This window comes from Oreochromis aureus, linkage group 1 (assembly GCF_013358895.1).
Source record: "Oreochromis aureus strain Israel breed Guangdong linkage group 1, ZZ_aureus, whole genome shotgun sequence".
Taxonomy (NCBI): domain Eukaryota; kingdom Metazoa; phylum Chordata; class Actinopteri; order Cichliformes; family Cichlidae; genus Oreochromis; species Oreochromis aureus.
In genome coordinates, this window is record NC_052942.1 from 34,123,017 (window position 1) to 34,145,268 (window position 22,252).

At 40.2% G+C, this 22,252-nt stretch overlaps 2 protein-coding genes across 2 annotated transcripts; both read right to left on the bottom strand.

The window, feature by feature from the left end:
• Positions 1–3,535: 3,535 nt before the first annotated feature.
• LOC116325632 (growth arrest-specific protein 1) lies at positions 3,536–7,106 on the bottom strand. Its single transcript, XM_031746588.2, has one exon. The coding sequence runs from the start codon at positions 6,295–6,297 to the stop codon at positions 5,548–5,550; it is 750 nt and encodes a 249-aa protein (XP_031602448.1). The 5' UTR covers positions 6,298–7,106; the 3' UTR covers positions 3,536–5,547.
• Positions 7,107–15,800: 8,694 nt separating this feature from the next.
• On the bottom strand, positions 15,801–21,980 carry cplx3b (complexin 3b). The gene is made up of 3 exons (XM_031746572.2): positions 21,515–21,980; positions 18,721–18,808; positions 15,801–18,377 (listed from the first exon to the last, which is right to left on the bottom strand). The coding sequence occupies exons 1-3, from the start codon at positions 21,670–21,672 to the stop codon at positions 18,153–18,155; spliced, it is 471 nt and encodes a 156-aa protein (XP_031602432.1). The 5' UTR covers positions 21,673–21,980; the 3' UTR covers positions 15,801–18,152.
• Between the last annotated feature and the right edge of the window lie 272 nt (positions 21,981–22,252).

Genomic DNA, 22,252 nt, shown 5'->3' on the forward strand with positions numbered 1-22,252 from the left:
GGCACTGGCTTTATATTTGAGGGATACACTGAGTTGTGGAGTTCAAGTAAACCCTTCATAACTGGGCCTCTGTGAAACGGTAAAAAACTTAATAGATGGTGGCAAGCCAATGATCCTCGCTGTTGTAGGTCTTCATGGACCGTTTAGATTTCATTTATTTGAATATTCCAAAAGGGAGCTTTAATACAATATCAAAAATATTATGCTGTATGTTTGTTTGCAAGATTTTCATGCTACTGTACTGTTTCATTATTTAATTTCTTTATACAGTGTGATTTTTAATATGTATTTATTAAATGACAAATCACAAATGACAGTTCTGTCTCAAAATAAAATCGCAATCTTTAAAAGTTGTGCAGTCTGAAGTTTTGTCAGCAGCACATCGCAAACGCTCATTTTTCAGAATCTTTGCAAAGATTTATTTGTCTTCGTGTGAACAGCGCTCCTGGTTCCTCGCCACCGTCATCATCTGGAAGTGCGCTCTGTAGAAACAGCTGGCTCGTGTCCACAAGGGGTGGGGAGAGGGAGGCAGGGAAGGGAAAAGTAAGAATACTTATTAATAATATGATTTATATAGAAGTCTGGAAACTACAGAAACTGAAACAGAAAATGTCACAAAAACTGGAGAATGGTGAGGAATTTATTTCATCTGCATAATCTGTTTTGCCAAGAATGCTACGTCCAGGTTTTTTCACAGAATTATGTCAGTTGAAGACCTAACATGATAGTTCCACATTTTTATTCTGTGAAGCTCTGGCTTACTGTTATCTTTTTTTGGAAAAGTAAAATGTACACACAAAGATCACTTAGTTTGTCCCACTCTCCCCAAAAATAAGATTTTTGCCTCTTTGGGGGGAAAACAAGGCCTGTCTTACAAACTGAAAGTGTGGAGTTTGAAAGACGTGTTTACCATGCAGTTTCCAGTGAAACACAGCACTGCTCCATTACAGGAAATGTATGATTCTGTGTGTGTGTTTTTAATTCATGCTAAACTCTAAAAGCCAGGATATTTTGATTTCCGCAGTTCTGAATTTGATTATTATTATTTTTTTTATTTCTGTCACGTTCACTTTTTCCAACTTATTTCCAATATTAAATTGCCCGTTTAAAAACTGGATCAATAGATCAAAAGACAACTAAGTTTTGTGAAAATCAGAAAGAGATGTATTTTGATATCTTAAAAAACTGCAGCTGTAGTTGTCATAGGTGTACGAGCGGTCTTCAAAACCAGGACTCAGATTAATGTTTGTTTTCTGTGCTCTCATTTAGCTAATAACAATCACCTGGTCATGCCAGGTGTAAATCAGTACCAGACCGTATGGTTAGAGCAGAAACAGCATGGCCCCGAAGCAACGGGATGAAGAACCATTGGGTGATGAGTTTGTGGCTGTGCTATGGAGGGGGCTCTAATTGGCTGTCGGTGCCCGTGGTGTTGGCTCAGTTTCTTTGCTTTAATCATAGCGCGAGCATGTTGCTGCCAGGAAAACTTTGGATGCAATTTTGACCCTTGTGCTTGCTTTGTTGTTTCTGGGAGTACTGCCAATTTATATTGCCTTCTTAAAAAGTCTGCTGAATAGCCTTACAGTAATGCAGCCCAGAATGGGAGCTTCTTAGATGGAAAACTTATCCCACCACCCCATCCTCCAAAACATCACCGATCCTTCTCTCCTAAACCACGACCTACAGCATTGTGGCTTCGATCAGTCTCCATATTCCCTTCCTCTCTCTCTTTTTCTGTTGGTACTGTTAAAGCTACAAGCGAGTAGTGCTGGTATCACTGTTGCCTATAAAGAGGGGTTTGTATGTTCTGGTCCCTAAGGAGCTGGGTGACCTTGACTCCATCATCCTTCTACATAGAGAGCAGGTTGGCTAGTTGCTATGGCTCCATGGCTGTCATGAATGGAACATTGTATGCGTATGACATAAGAACCTCCCAAATCCATGGGTCACCCCACTTTGGAGCCGGGGGAACAGGGGGGTTTGTTTTAAAGAAATGTTGAATAAAGATAATTTAGAAAATGGGCTCCAGCACACTGCTCCCTCTGTAACCCCACCCCCCATTCTCCTCTACACACAACTCCCCAAGGCTCCTCTGTGCATGTTTGTTTTGACTTTGCTCCCAGAATTGGGGGGACAGGGTGGGGTTTTTTTTGGAGGACTTTAAGATGCATGGCAGTGGTTAAGACAGACTGAACCAAAGACAGTCTAACTACATGAGACAGAGTCGTGCTATATTGTAGCTATAGGCTGCATTGTTTCTCTATCTCGCTGTTTTTATGACAGCAGACAGTTGGACCTACTTGAGAATTCCTGTGGTTTACAAAAAAAAAAATCAGTAAAGGCTGTGTAGAAGTTCTCTCCAGGCTTGGAGATGTTACTGAAATTTGCCACCTGTTAACTCAAGTAACAAACTTCCAAAACGTAATTACTCAACAAATGTAGGTCTGTTTTGTCACGCAAGTATAGTGGAAAAACTTTACTCCTCAGTTTATTCCTTTTGTGTTTGTCCCACTGTTTGTACCATTTGGACATGACTAAAGTAACATTTGCAGAACAGGTGTGCAGCTCAGCTCACACCTAACTGCTAATGCTAATGATCTTTTCACAGTTTGTTAATGACTTGCAAATACCTCAGTAACTGTGGAGGAAGCACCAAATGGTGGCTTGCTCTGAAGTAGTTCATTATATTTTCGGTCATTAGCAAAATCACGCTGACACTGGGAAAGTTTGAAGGTATATGATAATGCTTTCCAATATCAGCTTAGCTGCTTTTCTCTACCTTTTCCTTTTAAAGGCTTTGTGCTTTACATCTACGTGACTATGACTCATGTGTTTGCAATGCAATATAGTACTCTTCAGAACTTCCTAACTCTTACAACCTGGCCATTACCGCCCATCTCAAATTAACAAAAGGTAAAATTAAGACAGCATCCAGTACTGAAAGCAATACTGAAAAAACAAACCCACTCAGTCCCTTAGCTGACTTGAGAATGACTGTTTCCAGGAACCCAAAATGGTAACGTCATATAACTATTTTATAGTGAAACTTTAATGTGAAGAAATATGATTAAAATATAATAAGTGCTAGTATGTGAAGGTTTACACATTATAGCCACTTTAATGTTGATTTAGCTCATGCCACATACACCACTGAAATATCTAGGCACTTTTGGATGTTCCCTTATTTCCCAAGGGGTTGCCACAACGGATGAATCTGCATGTTTGATTTGGCACTGATTTTATGCCGGATGCCCTTCCTTTTCCCTTTTATCCAGCTTTGGGACTAGCATTAAGTACATTAGCTTGTGAGCCCCTGAGACTGAGTTTGTTTCCTCTGAGTGTCCGACTGCAGATCTTTTGTGTGTAAGGTGAATGGGTTGAAAACTACCGCATAGCTCCTCTACACTACTTTTAAAAAAAAAAACATTATCATTAATTATGCACATACAGTCATGAATGCTCCACTGACTTTGAGGTAATGTACGATCACCAAAAATATGACAGGAAAATGATGTAAAAATCAAGCACATATTGGTTAAAAGTTCAACATTATTTATTCCTTTTTATTCTTGGGCTACATTAGGTCATATATGTATTATAAAACGCATCCTCCAGTTTGGAGGAAGGAAGACATTGTGCTGAAGAGTTTACTGCTATGTTCCCAAAAAATGAGAGGAAACATTGAAAAAACTACATCCAAAAAACAGGTTTTGTGAACAAACTTTGAGCTACATTTGCTTATATTAAAAGCATTTAAGCAACACTTGTTTTACTGCATATGACGGTAAAATATATACACATTCTTCATACTATAGCTTCATAATTTAACACTTAACATTCATTGTTTAAGACTGCATTTCAAGTGGCAAAGACACAAACTGGCAGCTTCAGAAAAAGTGATCAAAACTAACAAAAACGTTGTTTTTAATTTTCCCTTTTTGTTAAACAGCATAACGTGGAAGTAAGAAGTCAGACTGAAATTCTGCTGGTTTCAGTCCCTGGACCTGCAAACAGGTAAAATCAACCACCCAGCAGCTGTTCAAAGCAATGTGTGCAAGTACAAATATGAATGTGATGTTTTGCTCTGATGTTTTCAGCCTCGAAACACACAAAAGACTTCAAAGTACAATTACTGAGGAAAGGATCCTCAACTTGAAAAAGTTGTAAAAATCTCATATTATTAACTTGAGTTTATCTGTGTGTGTGTCATTTAGAAAATAACTGGGTAAAATCATTTAATTTAAAAATATCCTGACAAACGTTTTAAAATGAAATAAGAAACACTTTCAACTTCAAGCCAACCTGTGTGACATAAAATAAGGAACATATAAGGAATTATAACTATGTTTGCTCACAGTGAACAACAAGACTACTTCTTGATGTTCACACACTGTCATGACACTGCTTTGTTTACCATTTACCATTTACTGCATTGCTGCTTTAGTGTTGCTTGGTGTTACTTTAGATGTTTTGTTCAGCAAAATTTGTTTAGTTCATAAAACCTGACTTTAAGAACTCATCCTTAACTTGCACAGTTTGTTACATATATGTGGCTTAAATCCAACATTGCATTTTGGATAAAGAAAGCAAAGCATTGTCAGACCACCTGTAGATGTGAGCAGTCTTGTGGACAAACTGTAGATATTGTACGCTGACTTGTTCACACCAGCAGCTGGCAGTTGTTCCTGGAGTGTAGCAGCACTGTGAAAGCAGTAATAAAGATAGAGCTCTCCTTAGAGGCCTCAAATGGGGTAGGCAGTAGAATGGAGGAAGAAGGGGGTGAGGGTGGTCTCAGGAAAAGTTCAATAAAACAATCTCAAATGGGGGAGGGGAACAAGACAGAGTGCTGGAGAAGCGCTTCAGTTAATTTAAGTACTTGATCCCACACCCTTGCCTGTCCTCTCACTGTTCCTACAAATATTTGAAGTGTGGCTGTTGCAACAATGAAAAGGCCCCTGAAATAAAGAGCAAAGCAAATAGAAACTGGATGGGTCCAATGTTTATCCAAGGTCTTAATAAGGCCACACTTCAAGTACCATTGAAAGCAAACCAAATAAACAGGAGCTGTTTGAGGGCAAACAAAGTGGTCGTGCGCTTCAACAAAATACGGTCTGGTTAATTTCCTCTCACTGCCACATGAATTTTTTTTTTTTGATATTTTTGACAAAGGCTTTCTTTTAACTTAAACAGGTGGGGAATTTTAACTCAGAAAACTAAAAGGAGCATGTACAGTATACGAATCGAAAGGAAATACTTCCTGAGTGAGATGTGCATGGAGAATTACTAAGGTTGTGGAAATTTTACACAAACCATTACAGTGCTCTCTGTCACCAAGAAACTAACACGAGAAGTCTGAGGGGCCCAGGGACGAAAAAATAACTTTTCTCATCCTGCAGACCTGAATTCAAGTCCTCTGCCAGCAAAGCATCGCCCTGCTCAAGTGTCTTTGAGAAAGTTACCAAGTCCTTATTAAATTAAATACGGGATAATTTTACTTTTGTACAGTACATTTTATTCATAAAACTGTAAAAAAAAATACCCATCCTCTCAGTATAATATCCGTGCTGTAAGAAGAAACAAGGGCAACACGCCTCTGGATAAGCTCTGAGAAGCAGAGGAGTTTTCACTAAAATCCACCTCTTTGTCATTTTTAGGGTAATCGTATTCGTATGGATCTTCATAATCTTTAGTTGGGTCTGAAACAACGCTGTGGTCTCCTATGGAGCAAAGTTTGCTCATGTTCTCCTTGACCACTTCACAGAAAGGCCTCTCCACTCCATCGCAAATGCAGCGGTTCAGAAGCATGCCGTTTGGGATGAACAGCATCTGCTGAATGGTAGCTTTACACTTGGAGGAGCACTTCCGGCCATTGAACAGCTGCCCGCAGTATGACAAGTAGGCTGTGAGGGAGGTGTGGCAGTTGCTGTCTTCCTCGCAGCGCTGCCGGGCCTCCATGCACCCTATACCTCCGGCGTCCTTCGGGTGTCTGCGGGGCAGGCACGGCTCTATGGCCCGCTTGGCGTTGAGGCAGTCCAGGTCTTGAGCGCAGTCGCAGGTCTCCAGATCTGGCCCACTGCGGGTGTGATTCAGCCTTATCAGCGCGCTGATGCAGTGGCTGGGGCATTGCTTTCTAGTTCCTTTGATGTTACCTTCACATGCTGTCATGTATTGATTGTATGCAAGTTCGCACTCGGGTTCGTTGTGGCACCGCAGAAGCGCCTGCCAGCATATTAGCTGTGCATCCAAGGCCACCAGCACCCACGGGAGAAGTGCCAGGGCGCTGCACCAACATTTCATGCTTGGATGGAGTTGTAGTTCGGTGACGTGCACTTTCTCCACCAGCACATTAGGATCAGAGCGACTCAGGCACAGAAACTTTCACACTGAAGTTTATACAAGTTTTCTTTTCATCCGAGAGTTTTCGCAACAAACAACCTGTTACCAGTGCAGCTCTTTCAAAAATTCTCCACTCACTTTTGCACCTTGGATGAGTTTGGCTCCTCCTGGTGAGATTTGCAACAGTAGAAGTCAGGATCTGACTCAGGGGATTCACCACGCGTAGTTGCAAGAAACGGAAAAGTCATTCCAGGAAGCATGTCCATTCAAAAACGAGAAATCCAAACTCCAGAGTGCAGTCTGTCTCCGCATCACCGGTGCAAATCTGAGGTGGCCAGTGAAACGCGCCATTGGTCTATCCAAAGTTTACACGCGCTCTAACTACAATAATGTACACAACTCAGATACTACACTAGAACTCATCTCTCCTGCCATTGCTAGTTTCGATTCTTCCCAGCGCAACTACTTTTAACATCCACCCGCGCATTCATTCCAAACTTGTTGTTTTGTTTTGTTTTTTAGTTGAGAGCTATTTCTCTCAGTCCCATTTTGCCCCGCTATGTGCGTCTTTGTCCTTCTTCTGGCTGTTACGCTTCACGGTCCGCCGAGCATTTTTCCACAACACCCCTCCGCCACGAAAAAAAAGAAAGAAAAAGTCGCCCCTTTCCCTCCCCTTCTCTCATTTACAATCCTGGCCACCGATTGGTCGTCACTGAGGAGTCAGCCGTGGGACCCATTTCCAGGCCTACAGCAGCACAGCTCTGAGCACAAATCCTCTCAGTATATGACGAGATAGGCTGGATGAAACTGTTTATAATTTTCCTTGTATGAAACCCAGGATCTGTGTGGTCCTCCTGTAGCAAAACATAAGTGAAAGGGGTGGCAGGCAGGGGGAGCTTGCAAAATACATTCCTTTGCAAGAAGCTCACATCTGCAACTTCAGTGTTCCAAATTTCAGCGAAGAAAAACAAATCTGTTCCTCCGGAGCAGGGACAAACCTCAGTGATGGCTTCCTCGCCGATGAGGATTTTCACTTAAAGGTTCTCGCTAATTGTCGCTGTTCCCCCTCCCTCGTCTCCCCATTCTGCAGAGTTTTTTAAGCCTCGATTGATAGAGGAGAAAGAGAGAGAATAGTATTTTCTGGCCCGTTTCACCCTAATTGTGTCAGATTGGCCATGCAGTGGCCCAGTGTCTTTCCAGCCTGAAGATTGTTCACGCACTGCAGCCTATCAATAGAGAGGGGTTCAGCATCAATATATTTTACAGCGATTCCCTTTCACACCACACTTGAAAACTACCAATAGCCCAGGCGTTCCTGCCATTGAAATGGAAACGAACTTTTCTAGCTTCAGGTCTGCCCTCAGAGAGGGGCTGTGCCAGTTTTGCACAAACCACACAGAGCAGATGGGTGCCCAACCTGAAATCTGCAAGAATGCAAAAGAACTGATAACATGCTGGTAATTATTGCAGCTCTGTGTCTTTAAAAGGGACAGAGTCAGCGCTGGAACTGCAGGTAACACTTTAAATAGTAAATTAGGGGCCTTTTAAACTTAAGCTTAGCTTACTTTAATGTATTTTAGTGTTAAATGAATGTTTGGATGAAATTTATAAAGCGGTAACTGGTAATTATTATTTAAAAAGAGTTTAAGTAAGTGTTAAAATATCATTTTGTTTTGTTGGGTTTATACACTAAAACCAGTTGATCACGTTTTGGACAAGAGCAGACATCTTAGAGAAAACATGCAGATCAACTCACAAAAAGACAGCTAGTGCATATATGTGAGCTCAGTCAATCAAAAAACTTTATTTGCATATCACTTTTCATGCAAATCACTGCATTTCACTGTGTCTCACAGATGATTAACAGAGTATAATAAGTCAAAGCCACTCAAAATAAACTAAAAAGATAAAACATCCTGGAAATAACATAAAGAAAATATTCTTTAAAGTAAAAGCACGTCAGTTAAATTAAGAGCAATAAAAAATAAAATAAAACACAATGTACGAGAACAAGCCAGCTCCAGTCTGTGAAAAATGCTGCGATGCTAGAGAGCAGTTAAAATGAAAACATTAAAAATAAAAATAAACCTATAACTTAGACACAATGAGGTAATAAAAACAAAGTAACTTCTTGAAAAGAACACTCAGTCAAAAGCCAGATTGAAGACATATGTTTGAAGTTCAAAGATTTCAACACTTCCAACTGCAGCGCCAATTTGAGCTCAGTGATGACTAATGAAACCTTACCTACACAACAACAACAACAACAACAACAACAACAACAACAACAACTGCTAATCATTAACAAATACATATTATATAACATAGAAAATTTTTAGGTCTAAATAGGAGTAATGAAATGGGTCATGATAAATTATATAGTACAATATAATTAAATTATATTTTATAATCTAATGATAATCTAACAGTATTCATGATTAGTAAACAATATTAACTACACTATTTTTAGTATATAAGTTTATACTAAGGCCCTTTCTAAAATGAAGGAAGTGAACAAAAATAATAGTACCTATGTGATAACAACAACAACAACAACAATAATAATAATAATGATAATAATAATAATAATAATAATAATACCCCACCAAAAATGACCATCCATCCTTACATCCACCTTTTTAGATTTTCTTAATTGCTTTTCCAGTTCAGGGTCAAGAGTCAAGGGTCACAGGTGAACTTGAGTCTATCTTATCTGTCATAGGATGACATACAGGGTACACACTGGATACATCACCAGTCTGAAATATGCAGTATGCCCATTTGACTCTACGTTTTTCCCCATGTCAAAGGAAAATTGTATATATGTGATCAGCAACATGAAATGTATTCTTTTATTGATCACTAAGCAAACCACATGTCTACGTGACTTTTCACCTAATAACTTTTGACATGAACTCTTTTGTGATAAACAACTTACAGCTTCCTCTTTCTGTTCTGGAGCATACAGAATTAGAAAAGGGGAACCTCAGCTCTGAGTTCTGAGAATAACTCTGTTATCTTTGTACACACACACACACACACATACAGACACACAGAAAAGTATAAATAAAGCACGCAGACAGTGATGAGACGCAGATCCTGCGTTCCATGGCTGCCCTCGCGAGTTAAAGAAAATCTGCAGTGTTTGTGTTTTCTAACTCAGATGTCTCAGCTGAAGAACGGCAAGGTGATTTAAAGAAATCCCCTGTCATTTAAATTGGTCCTTCGAGCTTAGCGATGGAAACAACAGACACGTTTCTGTGACTCCAATTTAAGGTCTGACTGCTGTATCCTGACGTCGTGGGAAAGCCAGCACTGAAGTCTGTCGACAGCGCTCTCTAGGTAGAGGTGAGAGTCCTGTGACGTTGAATTCGGGTCCAGGCCGGTGATTTAGTTCTGGTCCACGACGTTGGGATCCAGATGACCTGAACAACCAGCAAAAGACGACTGAGGGTGAGAAAACACTAAGTAGGTCTAACCCGCCGCAAGGGTCTAAGTAGGTCTAACCCGCTGCAAGGGTCTAAGTAGGTCTAACCCGCCGCAGGGGTCTAAGTAGGTCTAACCCGCCGCAATGGTCTAAGTAGGTCTAACACGCCACAAGGGTCTAAAGGGGTCTAACCCGCCGCAAGGGTCTAAAGGGGTCTAACCCGCCGCAAGGGTTAAAAGAAATAAACACGTGAAATAGGTTTGAGTTCGCCGGAAGGAACTAAATTTAGGCTGGGTTTAGAGGTAGCCGCAATTACTTCGTAATAAATTATATTCAGACTGGTTTCAGAAGTAGCCGAAAATACTTCGTGACAAATCAGCGCGCAAATGTCTATCTGTGTGTATGTATATGTGTTTTGGAAGTAAGTTGATTTTACAGCACAATAAGCTGCTGAACTACTTCCATTGTTTTTATTGTTTTCTTTGTGTATCCTGCATAAGCCCAAGTACTGGTGGTAAAAGGGAAAGGTTGAGCTCTGTCTCATAAAACTGACACCGCCCTGTGGATAGCACAGGGTAGAAGGGCGTGTCAGCAACCACCCTGGAATCTAGTACCAGAGAGAGCTTTGCAGTTCTGTGATAATGGGGAATCAGCCCACCAAACTCACTGCTGACGAGCAGTGGTTAGAAAAGAAATGTCCAGGCGCCGGACAAATTAGTGCTTGTAGATGGAGAAAGCCTAAGAAAACAAAACGTCCCACTATACATTCACCCATATCAGGAAGAACATAATAATCCCTCATCAAGTAAAAGATTAGAGATCAAAGTTTAAAAAGGGCTGGATACAGACCCAACTGAATACATATAAATACAAGAGGAATAAAGTGGAATAAACAAAAGGCTAAATTAAATTAGAGCTTATGTATTCAAACTAATAATAGGAAGGATAACAACCTGTAAATTGGTATTAACAAATGAAACAAAATTGGGTAGATAACCATGCCCAGAATGAATAGAATGAATGAAAGCAGATAATTCACACGAAAACATATTAAATAAAATAGAGAAATGCATAAGGTATATTAAGGCTGTGTCATTGTTCAGCCAAGGAAAGTGTGTGAAAAGGTAAATGTCTCCAGCTTGGGAGGGGGTGAAGCTGCAGATCACCCCCAGCCCCGGATGGATACATAATAAAATATTGAAATATACTACTGCTGTTATAAAAAAAAAAAAACAACCAATAATAACATTAATAATGACATAATATTAATAATAAGAGGCACCTCAGTCAGTTATGATGTGAGGTGGATAATTGTTAAAAGTAGTCTGATTCAAGCTTGAGGTTTGCTCAAACTCAGTATAATGATATATGAGATGAAGAAAATAAGGAAAATACCTAAACTAATCAGGTGCATAGAGATACTTGACCTGATTGAAAACCTGTCATCCTAGATGAGACATTGTTGAGATGAAGAGCAATCCTATACTAATAACTAATAAGCTAAACCCTGTATACAACAGCTAAAGCTACAGGTTTGAGAAGCTGAATTAAATATGTGGACACTACCAAGCTGATGAGCAAGTTACACATTTTTTATTTTATTTGTCTTTTAGAGCAGAAGCTGCATATTAAAGCTTACACATGCAGCTGTCTGTGAGCTCAGTTTTTTCCTCACACTTCTGCTTTGTTTCTGGCAGCAGCTTTTTCTTTTTCTTTTTGTGTCCTGACTCATGTGTGTAAAGGCTTCATGCCATCGGCAATTTGTTTTTTGTTTTTGTTTGTTTGTTTTGTTGGTTTGGAAAACAAATTTGTGATCATACTTGTGGATCACAATGACACATAATGATTAGGCATATGATTTACTAATGCCTAGTTTTAGAGCTGTGAGCTATGAGCTGTAAGCAATGCAAAGTTTTTAATCCTAACTTAAAACTTTGAAATATGTAAGATGTGTGACACGTATGAATTCTTTGAAAAAATAGGAATTGCCTAAAATGCCTTAAGTAAAAATGTAGTGTTGCATCTACAAAGAAAAAGCAGAAGAAGCATTCAGTAAGTTGAAAATAGCCTTTCTACTTATATGTGGATGGAGGAGCAGGTTACATTAAAGCAGTTTTAATACGAGCATTTGGAGACAAAATAAACGCCCGTTTGCATCTTACTCTGTTACAAATTAGACTCTGTTGTGTCAGGCCTGGCTACGTGTGTGCAAGCCTGTGCAGCCACAGCAGAGGCAGTAAAAAGTCAGCCGACACTGAGGCACACTCTGATTATCACATTACCCCACACAGTGACTTCAATTTTAAATCTAAGCTAATTTGTCTTACCTCACACATATGAGACAACTCTCAAATGTTGGAAACTTATTGTCGCAATCACACATTAGAATCGAGAAGTGTGGTCAGTTGAACCCGAGTACACTTGGCCTCACTCGAAGAAGGTCATCCACACTGCTGTATGGAAAGTTCGACAAAGAGTTCGATTAGTCTGCAGAAACAGGAAATATGTGTGCCTGTGGTGTGTCTGTGACAGGAAATCGTGTGTGTAACAGGAACTACATGCCAATAAAAGGAGCTGACTGTGTCAAGGAAGCAGACAGAGAGACATACAGACAGTCAGTATGTTTTTTCAGCAGTACATCACTTTGCAAAAATTTGGCAGAACAGAGGAATGATTAAATCTACTCTAAACCCAGTACAACATGGAGATCTTCTAAAGATACTATTAGAAGTAATTACATTGCCAAAACAGTTAGCATTATGTAAATGTGCTGCACATCAGAAAGACAAATCAGAAATAACTAAAGGCAATAATTTTGCAGATCAAGCAGCTAAGTTAGCCGCACAGCAAACTGTAGACACATTAATGTCTGCATCCTCTATGCAAATACCACTTGATGTACTTAAAGATGAACAAAAAGCCGCACCAACTACAGAACAGAAGAAATGGTTAAAGTGTGGAGCACAACTAGAAAATGATCTAATGACTTGTGAAGGTAAACCAATACTCCCTAAGTCCCTACACAGAACAGCAGCATTGGTGACACATGGGGTGACCCATGTTTCAACGGGAGGGATGGTCCAAGTCATAAACACACTTTTATACTCTGAATTTTGAAACTTCAGCAAAGGAATTTGTGAGGACATGCATGATCTGTCAAAAACACAATTCACAAGGCAATCTGAGGACAAAAAGAGGACATTTCCCCACACCACCTCATCCATTTCACACCATTCACATGGACTTTATTGAATTAAGTGAAAATCAAGGCTCAAAATACGCTCTAGTGATTATAGACGTATTCTCAAAATGGTCAGAGATTTATCCAGTGAAAAAAGCAGATGCAATCTCAGTTGCAAAATGTTTATGCAATCATTTTATCCCAACATATGGCATCCCTACTCTGATAAGGTCAGATAATGGGACACATTTTGTCAATGATGTGATTAGTAAAGTCTCTGAAGCACTAGGATTCAGCATAAGCTTATCACCCATAAAGTGCAGGGTTAGTAGAGAGAACTAAGGGCACTATAAAACAGAGACTCAGAAAATGCATGGAAGACACAGGAAGACCATGGCCTGAATGCATAGGCCTAGTAAAAATGTGGATGAAATTAATACAAGGCTCCCAAAAACTTACACCTTTTGAGGCTGTTCATGGGAGACCCTTTCCACTCTCAGTGACAAGTGAACCTTTAGAAAAATCTGTCAGAGAAATAACTCTGGCAGAATGGATGGCAAAACTACCAGAAAATAAGGATATTGTTTTGAACAATAAACTGCCGTATGAATCTTCTCCAGTCTCTTGTAGGTTGAAACCAGGTGACTGGGTCCTGTTACGTGTGCTCCAGAGGAAAAATTGGAGCTTGCCCTGCTGGGAGGGCCCATATCAAGTGTTATTGACAACACCCACAGCCTGTAAAATTGCAGAGACCCTCTTGGATACATCAGAGCCACTGCAAAAAGGTCGAGGTCCCGGGAAGCCCCGACACCAAGGAGGAAGCGCCTACGCTTGGTTGTTTCGGGGGTGAGGGTGGTATGTGCGTTCTTGGGCCCCCGTCGGGTAAGCCCACACTCCAATCTCTATCCGATCAACTTTAGGCAGCCAGATGTAGGTGTGAAGAGGAACCCTCCTGGTTACCTTGACTATAAAGCTCACCCTTACAGGACCACAGAGAAAGACTGTTATGTTTGCTCGCACATGTCGAGCATATTAATACACCCAGCCATATATGGGAAACACCTTGGAACAAGTGCACTAATTCTGATCTCCGACCACATTTTCAGAATGACTTTGTGAAGTGCACAATGACATCAGCATCCTTCTCCAGGAAGAAGCGCTCAACTTTAACAGGTTTTAAAGAGACTGTTGATCGTCATTGAATTTTTCCTGATTTTATTTTATTTTTCTTTATTTGAGTTATTCCTTGTTTAAAAGCTGTAATTTCACAGATGATAAGTTTATCACTCACAGCATACGCAGATGTACCAGAATCAATGAAGATCATGAAGACTTCTTTTCTTATTTATTTCATGAAGATGAAGTGCAACTAATGATGTAGTAACTGAAAATGTGAAAGACAAGTAGTTACTCACTGATGAATTGTACATTTCATTTTGTGATCAACAGGAGGGAATGTCAAAGGAAAATTGTATATATGTGATCAGCAACATGAAATGTATTCTTTTATTGATCACTAAGCAAACCACATGTCTACGTGACTTTTCACCTAATAACTTTTGACATGAACTCTTTTGTGATAAACAACTTACAGCTTCCTCTTTCTGTTCTGGAGCATACAGACTTAGAAAAGGGGAACCTCAGCTCTGAGTTCTGAGAATAACTCTGTTATCTTTGTACACACACACACACACACACACATACAGACACACAGAAAAGTATAAATAAAGCACGCAGACAGTGATGAGACGCAGATCCTGCGTTCCATGGCTGCCCTCGCGAGTTAAAGAAAATCTGCAGTGTTTGTGTTTTCTAACTCAGATGTCTCAGCTGAAGAACGGCAAGGTGATTTAAAGAAATCCCCTGTCACCCCATCTTTGCCATCCTTTGTCTTTGTGGATTTTGCACCTTTGAACTTTCTGATGTGTGTATGCCCTCAACCACACTATAGAGTTCCCTCCATGTATCTGTCAACAGATTATTCTTGATGACAGTCTGATTACAGTGACATTTCTCATCACTTGAAGAGTGACTCCATAATATGGTAGTTTACACATTTGCTAACAAGGAAAAGCTCCCTAGTTCAATCATGGTAGGACCCGACCCCAAATCCCATCGGTGTTGGGTCAGGAAGGGCATCCAAATCAAATAAGCAGAGTTACCTGTTGTGGTAACCCCCTTCCAAATAGGGGAGCAGTTAAAAGTAGCTTCTGAGTCCTACTGTCTTTGCTATAGGGATGAATGGACAGTAGTCGCTGTTCCTGTTGAAACAGTGTCTGTTTGAGTAGTTTTTATGATTGAAGCTCCTGCTTTAAGTGCTTGGACCCTATTTCAAAGTCATGACTGCATTCATAGCATTCACATAGAGAATCATCCCTGAGCTAAAAATTATTACTGTGTATGCATGCTGTGAACCGGTGCATATGTGAATGCATTCATTGTGTTTCTCCACTTATTTGTTCGGGTTTTTCCTTTAAACTTTCCTCTTTCATGTGTGGATTACTTGACTCATTCGGTCAGCACACTGCTGCCAGAGATAATGAGGATATTTTTTAGATTCATTTGAAATATTACATTCTGTTCTTAACATCTTTTAATACTAGTTTTAACACTAATACTAGTTAATACACCCCAGCTTTGACTTGTCAGTCACAATCTATGGGCCTCACCCAGAAGCCTCCCTCATGGACAAATCTGTAATGGTGAGTGTGTTTTTATCGCCCCCTGGTGTTCAAGCTGCCGCACATTTAACAACATGCACAAATGACACACTACACCACGAAGCCATTTAAATTCACACACAGTAGAAATGAATTAAATTAATAAATAGAATATAATTAAAAAAATTTATTGCAGTTAAAACTCAGAAGTCACTGAAATACTTTCCAACAGAATGACAGAGATACAATGAAAGAAAAAAAAGGTCAAAGAAGAAAAACTGCGTGTCATGGCAGCCATTTCCTGAAAAATCTGTACCACAGAATGACACCACAGAAATCATATATATGTGTATACTGTTATTATTATTGAGTTATTGAATTATTATTTCAAGTCACAAACACTCATACAAAGCAAAGAGTTTTGCTTTATGGCTTCATTTCCCCCCATGAATATCGTCTCATGATGAAACAGGACATATTCTAGTAGCTCTGTTTATAAAAGGACTTATTGCAACTTTTCTTCTTCTTCGTATTATTGAAATATTCTGAATATATAGATATATATATATATTTGTGTTTCTAACAGATGACAATAATCACTATAGTGAAAAAATGTTGCCTCCGTTTTCATTCAGCAGTAGTGTGGCACCTACAGTGAGGAAATTAAAACTCATACAGTAAATTAACAAAGTCTTTTTGGCCACAGTTTAAACTTAAAAAAAATCTTAAGTAACACAAAGGGGGGAAAAAAGATTTTGGCCGTAGAATCATAAAAGGAATGAGATTGGGGACAGATGTGAGATCAAGCCAACATCACCTTCATCACCACTGCTACATACACTGAACACTGGCAAAATGTAGCATATATGAATGTAACATAACATCAACAGCATCCTCCTTAACGTCACCCCTACCTTCACACTTGGCTATTAATCAGTAATACCACAGTAAGCCCACACTGACTGGGTGCTCTGTAACACTACCATGAGCACTCCCGGCTGTAGGGTGAGTTTTTTTTCTGTTTTACAAAGACACCACTTGACGCATCACACTGGCTAAACAACACGAAATCCACCAGCACGAAAGAGCACTACTGAGACGGAGGGGTCAATGAGATGGAGGACAGGTCAAAGGTCACCTGATGGTTGACAACACTGCAAGACCCGGTGAGTTGATGGAAACAAAATGACTCGCTGTTGACAGTATAGGCAAACAGATACCTGTACATCTAACAGAACATAAATACTTGAATGCGGACTCTGTATTTGGATTTATACACATACACTGTAGTTACACATCTGGACGTATTTGTGCCTTTTCCTTAATGTTGGTCAGAGTGTTATCAACACAGGCTTTGGCATACAACTTGTAAAGCATTTACATTTCTTCTAACTGAGCAGCTTTTATTCTATGAATGCAGCATATGTGCAGAAATACTTCCAGTATAGTTGATATTGATGCTAGGTTAAATTTGGGAACACAGGAATTACACGCAGCAAATCTATCTGGACTTTCAGCAAGACATCATCTGTGCTTGCTTGGTAATTATTAATGGTTTTTAATCAAACAGGAAAGAAGAAAATAAAAAAACTGAAACATCTTCCAAAAATAAAAAAAATCAAGAAGGCTTGTCTTTGTAAAAAGTAGCTTTTAGATTTTGGAGCTCAAAAGAAGACAACCTTGTACGGACATCCAAGGCACACTGAAGTACAGAAAAATCTAAATGATATGTCTAGGAAAATATCTAAAATTAATGCAGCAACATTAGCAAGCTACTTTTGACCAAGATCAGCCCATTTCTATCATCTTGTGCATTTGTACATGAAAAATAAACACAGCGAGCTTTAATTTTTTTTTTTACCTACATTAACTCCCCCAAATTTAACATAACACAGCAATCAGTGTCAGCCTCGTTTATGTGTGCTTTCATTCCAACGAAGCAGCTGATCTCACTGATGTGCTTATTGAAAGTGCATGTGTTCATCACTGAAATCAGTTGCTGTGTGTTTGGAAGCAATAAAATCCTGCACACACACACACACCTGCGACCTCTGCTGCAGAATCATATTGTGTTATCACAGGTCACATGAGGTACAGAGAGCTGGGGAGGTTATAGGGAGTAAAGGATTTAATACACTGGAAAAACCTTTCTCAGAGGTGAAACTGCTCTAAGGGCAGAGATATTTTAATTGGCTAAATCTCAGTGAGAGGAGCCACATTTTTGGCTAATTGGCAATTTATGTAAAAATATGCATGACATTCGTGACCTTTTAAGATATTGGGAAGTCAAAAGGCAAGCAAATTAAGCCGTTTCACCTAGTTGTCATTGTGGCTAGAATTGTATCGTAGGTTAGTAAGATGTGGCCAAAATATCGTACTATAAGGCTTCTGTTTAACTTTGCACGACCAGAAAAAACTGTTAATATGTGGCTCTGCCAACTGACATTCCACTACAGCAATGAGAAAATGTCTACCCCCGGAGCAGCTCTGCCTCTGAAAATATTTATACAAGAAAAACTCTAATCTCCTGGGCTTGGAGTTGGCCAGATCACATCAGACTGCAATTCTCCGTCTGCTTTTTGAGGTCTTCCAGTGTGGCCTGGGCTTTGTCTTTCAGCTGGTCGATGTCCACATTCTGGATGTTGGACAGCTGGCCCAGCACCGACTGCTTGTGAGCTTCCTCCTCGTTGTCCTCGGCGATCATCTTGGCAAGCTCTGTGGGCAGCACCACATCGTCCCCTGCCTGCTGGATTTGGGTCTCATCCATCTCATTCTGAGGTGGACACACATGGACAAAGGTAATATATATTTGATGTATAGCCATGTTCACCAGGACCAACAAAGAAAGGACAAGCTCTTCCATGGCTTGGAAAACATATGAATATGTTCTGTCAAATAATAAGAAGTATTAATGATACTCAAGGTCACCTTACATCATGAAATTAATGAATCAGTAACACTTAAGTATTCCATAAAGAAAGAGCATTGCTCAGCAATTGAATAAAAGTAGTATTAATAGTAGTACTATTATCCCTATTGCCTATTCAAGACACAGATTTTAAAGGGGAGGATTATCTTTACTTTCTTTAGATTATTGCATATTTCAGTTAATTTACCTTTGGTAGTCTGTACTTTTCCCGGAAATGAGTTCTAACTGTGGCTCGCTCAGCTTTCTTCTGAGCGTAATGAGCTTCTCGTTCTTTTCTGCAAGAGAGGACGAAAAATATTTTTGGGGCACATTTGAAAAAGTGAAGCTTAGGTTCCAACCAGAGGTGACAATATAAATATATACATTTTTAATATGTGCTTTTACTTAAATGAGACATAGAAAATGCAAATGTTAACTCCAAGATCTTTACTTTTGCAGTGGGTATCTCACCAATAATTATAAATATTACAAACCACATATGCTGTAAAATAAATCTGGTACTTCTCTACTGTCAAGTGAAGTTGCATCTCAGCTGTATAAATAAACATAAGGCTCCTGCTGAATCTGGATCATGGAGGCCTTGGAGCCTAGCGTTACCCCGTGTCCTCCTAACGCTAACTACAGGGCATACAGCGAACAGAAGGTGGAGCAGCAGCAGTGCCGCCATGGGGAGAAAAGCAAGAAAAGTTTTGCTTATGCTTATAAACCCCAGATGCAGCATCCTGACAGTCCGGCTTTCCTCTGAGGGATTTCAGTTTTCTCGGGTTGTGGACTACAAGATCCGCACTCATTACCACTCACATACTGTCAGTCTGTCCTGTACTTAGTAACTTAAGCTGTACAGCATGGTCTGCCTGATGAGCCTCATTCATGTTAAATACCTTAAACTGAAAAGAGTGAGTTACTCTGCAAAACAGGTAGTTAAACCAAATACACAGGAAGTACTGAGACATTTAAAAATACTTATCTTGGTGAAACTGAATGTTGGGCCATATCAAATATATTTTAGCCTGCTTACATTTGTCTCTTAAAACTCTTAAAAACAGTCCATTATACAGTGTATGAGGCCTCCAGCAGAGGGCAGGCAGTAGGCTCCTGGCAGTGCCTTTGCCATTCAGTGTCACTGGAATATTTATGGCTTTAGTGTAGTTCATAATTGTCCCCCATCATTTGCTAAATTAGCTGATATGCCTCTTATAAATTATGAGTCAGCAGATATAATCTTTTACAATTTTGTGTGTACAGCCTAAGGTTGAGCATAGCATGATTACAGAAACAAAAAGCAATACAAACACAAACACCGTTGATGATTTTAATCAAAGCAAAGCTACAGTGAAAGAGGCTGCATTGCATGCCTAAAAGGATTAGATCAGCAGCATCATCTAAAAGCAGAGGGACACTCCAAGACCAGCGGCATTGTTCACAAAGTGTTTGTACCCAATGTGTCAGTGGAAGGTCGTTTTATGTGGCGTTGCAGCATTCATGGAGGCGTCCATGTGAGCCTGAGTTCACTTCATATCAACGTGAGTAGGCCAAACACCAAGAGGCCATGTGGCGCTCACTTGCAACCAATGAGCGGGGCTTTGTGACTTTCTTTCTCAAGGGCATCAGATGACTGGGGTCGTCTCTGTGGCCTTCGCGTTGAGGGTAATAAAATGTGTGTATGTGACATGTCAGTATCACCAACCCGCCCTCACAAACCATATTCTGCTTCATTCTGAGCAGAACGAGCTTCTCAGTGATCTATGCTCATGTTCAGCACCTCTGACTAATAACAAACTTCCGATGAAGGTCACATTATGACGGAAGAGCATTAAGCATCTCATCATGCCTCCTATGGAGCTCAGTGGGCTGAGCTGAGTGTTAATACTGCTAGAGTTAGAACTTCACCTCCTACTCATTTAGAAAATGTCTGCCCATGGTACAGTGAAACACTTTGGATGGACGTGTTAGATGATGGGAACGATACAGTTGGATAATTTCCTTTTAACAACGGGACAGAGTATGCAGTGCTGTTTGGGTTCTGAACAAACTTGCAGATAGAAACCAATAAAATCAGGTTTATTTGTTTTGTTTTGTTTTGTTTTTCTGCAAAAAACAGATCTGAATCCTTATCCTGGATTATTTATAGTAGCTTATTATATGACCAGTAGAGTGACGTGGAGTTCTGCTCTGAGGATCACACTAATCAATAGTGAGATGCTGTCTCCTGGGTGAACTCTGTTTGCCAAATGACCTTGTTGTTGCCTTATGTTCTCGCCTAGTGCACTCTGAAATTAAACTACATGATAAATATAATAATAAAACAACGTGTAAAGAATGAACTTCGGAAGGTGAGATATAAGGGAAAGATTGAACTGATATAAAGTGGAAAAAATGAAAAAAAGTGAATTACAACTTTAAATAAAACAATTTAATGAAAGGCAATATTTGGCATATTTTTGCAGGCATCGCCTGGTTTTAAATAAGAGAAGATAAGATTAAAAAAAAAATCACTGTCATTTTGAATAGTTACTTCTGTATGATTATAATGACAATGATGAAAGTCGGTTAAAAGCCGAAACTAATTTGTATTATTGTTGGTTATTTGCCCTCTAATAATCACCACTTTAATTACCACAGTCCGCTTCATTATTCAGCCGCACGCACAGCATTAGGAACATTTTTTGCCACAGGCACGAATCCCTGTAGACATTTCCGTGGAAGAATGATTCCAGGAATCCCAAATTAAAGACGGCGCTACACATTTTTGCCGAAGCAAAGAGACGGAGAGCTCCCTGGGCGAGAGGAGCAGCTGTGCGTGGAGTGTTCATATTATTGCACTGGTGCGTAAAAAAAAGCGCGCGGCGCACTGGGGGCTTTCTGCTATTTACACAGAAAAACACACTGTTTAAGCATGCCACGTTTCCACCCCCTCACCCCCGACACACAGGCTTTTTTCATCACAACTTTACAATCAGAAACTTCAATCATTGGCTTACTTTTCCTCCTCTAACTGTTGCTGATATTGTTCAAATTCCTCTTGAGTCATTCCCTGTGCGGCGGCGTCTGATTTCTCCCCTTCGGATTTCTCCTCCGTCAGTCCTCCTGTCAGGTTCTTCAGCTGTCCTCCCACCATGTGTTTTACCATGAAAGCCATAGCTGCGCTTTGGAGAGTCCTCGATTTGATCGGTTAAGAAGTTGAAGTTGCGATGCGCTCTTGGACAGAGCGATGATGGGCAGATATCAACCAAGTGTCGTTTAAATGAGTATCAGACTTGTAACTTTCAAAGGATGACTGAGAGCAGTCAAAGCGTAAAAAGTAGGAAATGATTCCGACGATGCGTCGGAGACTGAGACTTTCAGCACCACTGGCCCTGGACAGCTCCGTGCCGAGAAGGATGGAGAGGAGCTGCTCAGCTATGAGTCAACAACTTTGGCGCTGAACTCTACCAATCCTGTGACTCCGTCCGCAGCCACCACTCCCTCCACCCAATCCCAGGCACCGCCGGACTCGGTGTGCGCTTGCACAGCGCGCGTCGGCATCGTGGGCTGCGCGGGATCCCGTGATTCGCCGTCTGATTATAACTCGCAATGGATTCAGACAGATTTCCGGAGGGGGTGTGGGGGGACAAACAACACGTGACGAGCCACAGTATCTCCTGGCTGTTTTGGTGCCTTGGTCTCTGTCAGGGTCATCTGCGCGCTGGAGCCTACTACAGAGTTTGTCAACAGACAAA

What these genes read in the sequence shown, in the direction of transcription:
- LOC116325632 (XM_031746588.2), bottom strand. Translation starts at nt 6,297, where the DNA reads ATGAAATGTTGGTGCAGCGCCCTGGCACTTCTCCCGTGGGTGCTGGTG.
- cplx3b (XM_031746572.2), bottom strand. Translation starts at nt 21,672, where the DNA reads ATGGCTTTCATGGTAAAACACATGGTGGGAGGACAGCTGAAGAACCTG. An exon ending in CAACAGTTAGAGGAGGAAAA is followed by an intron (nt 18,809 to 21,514) that starts GTAAGCCAATGA and finishes CCTCTCTTGCAG; the next exon opens with AAAAGAACGAGAAGCTCATT. An exon ending in AAAAGTACAGACTACCAAAG is followed by an intron (nt 18,378 to 18,720) that starts GTAAATTAACTG and finishes TGTCCACCTCAG; the next exon opens with AATGAGATGGATGAGACCCA.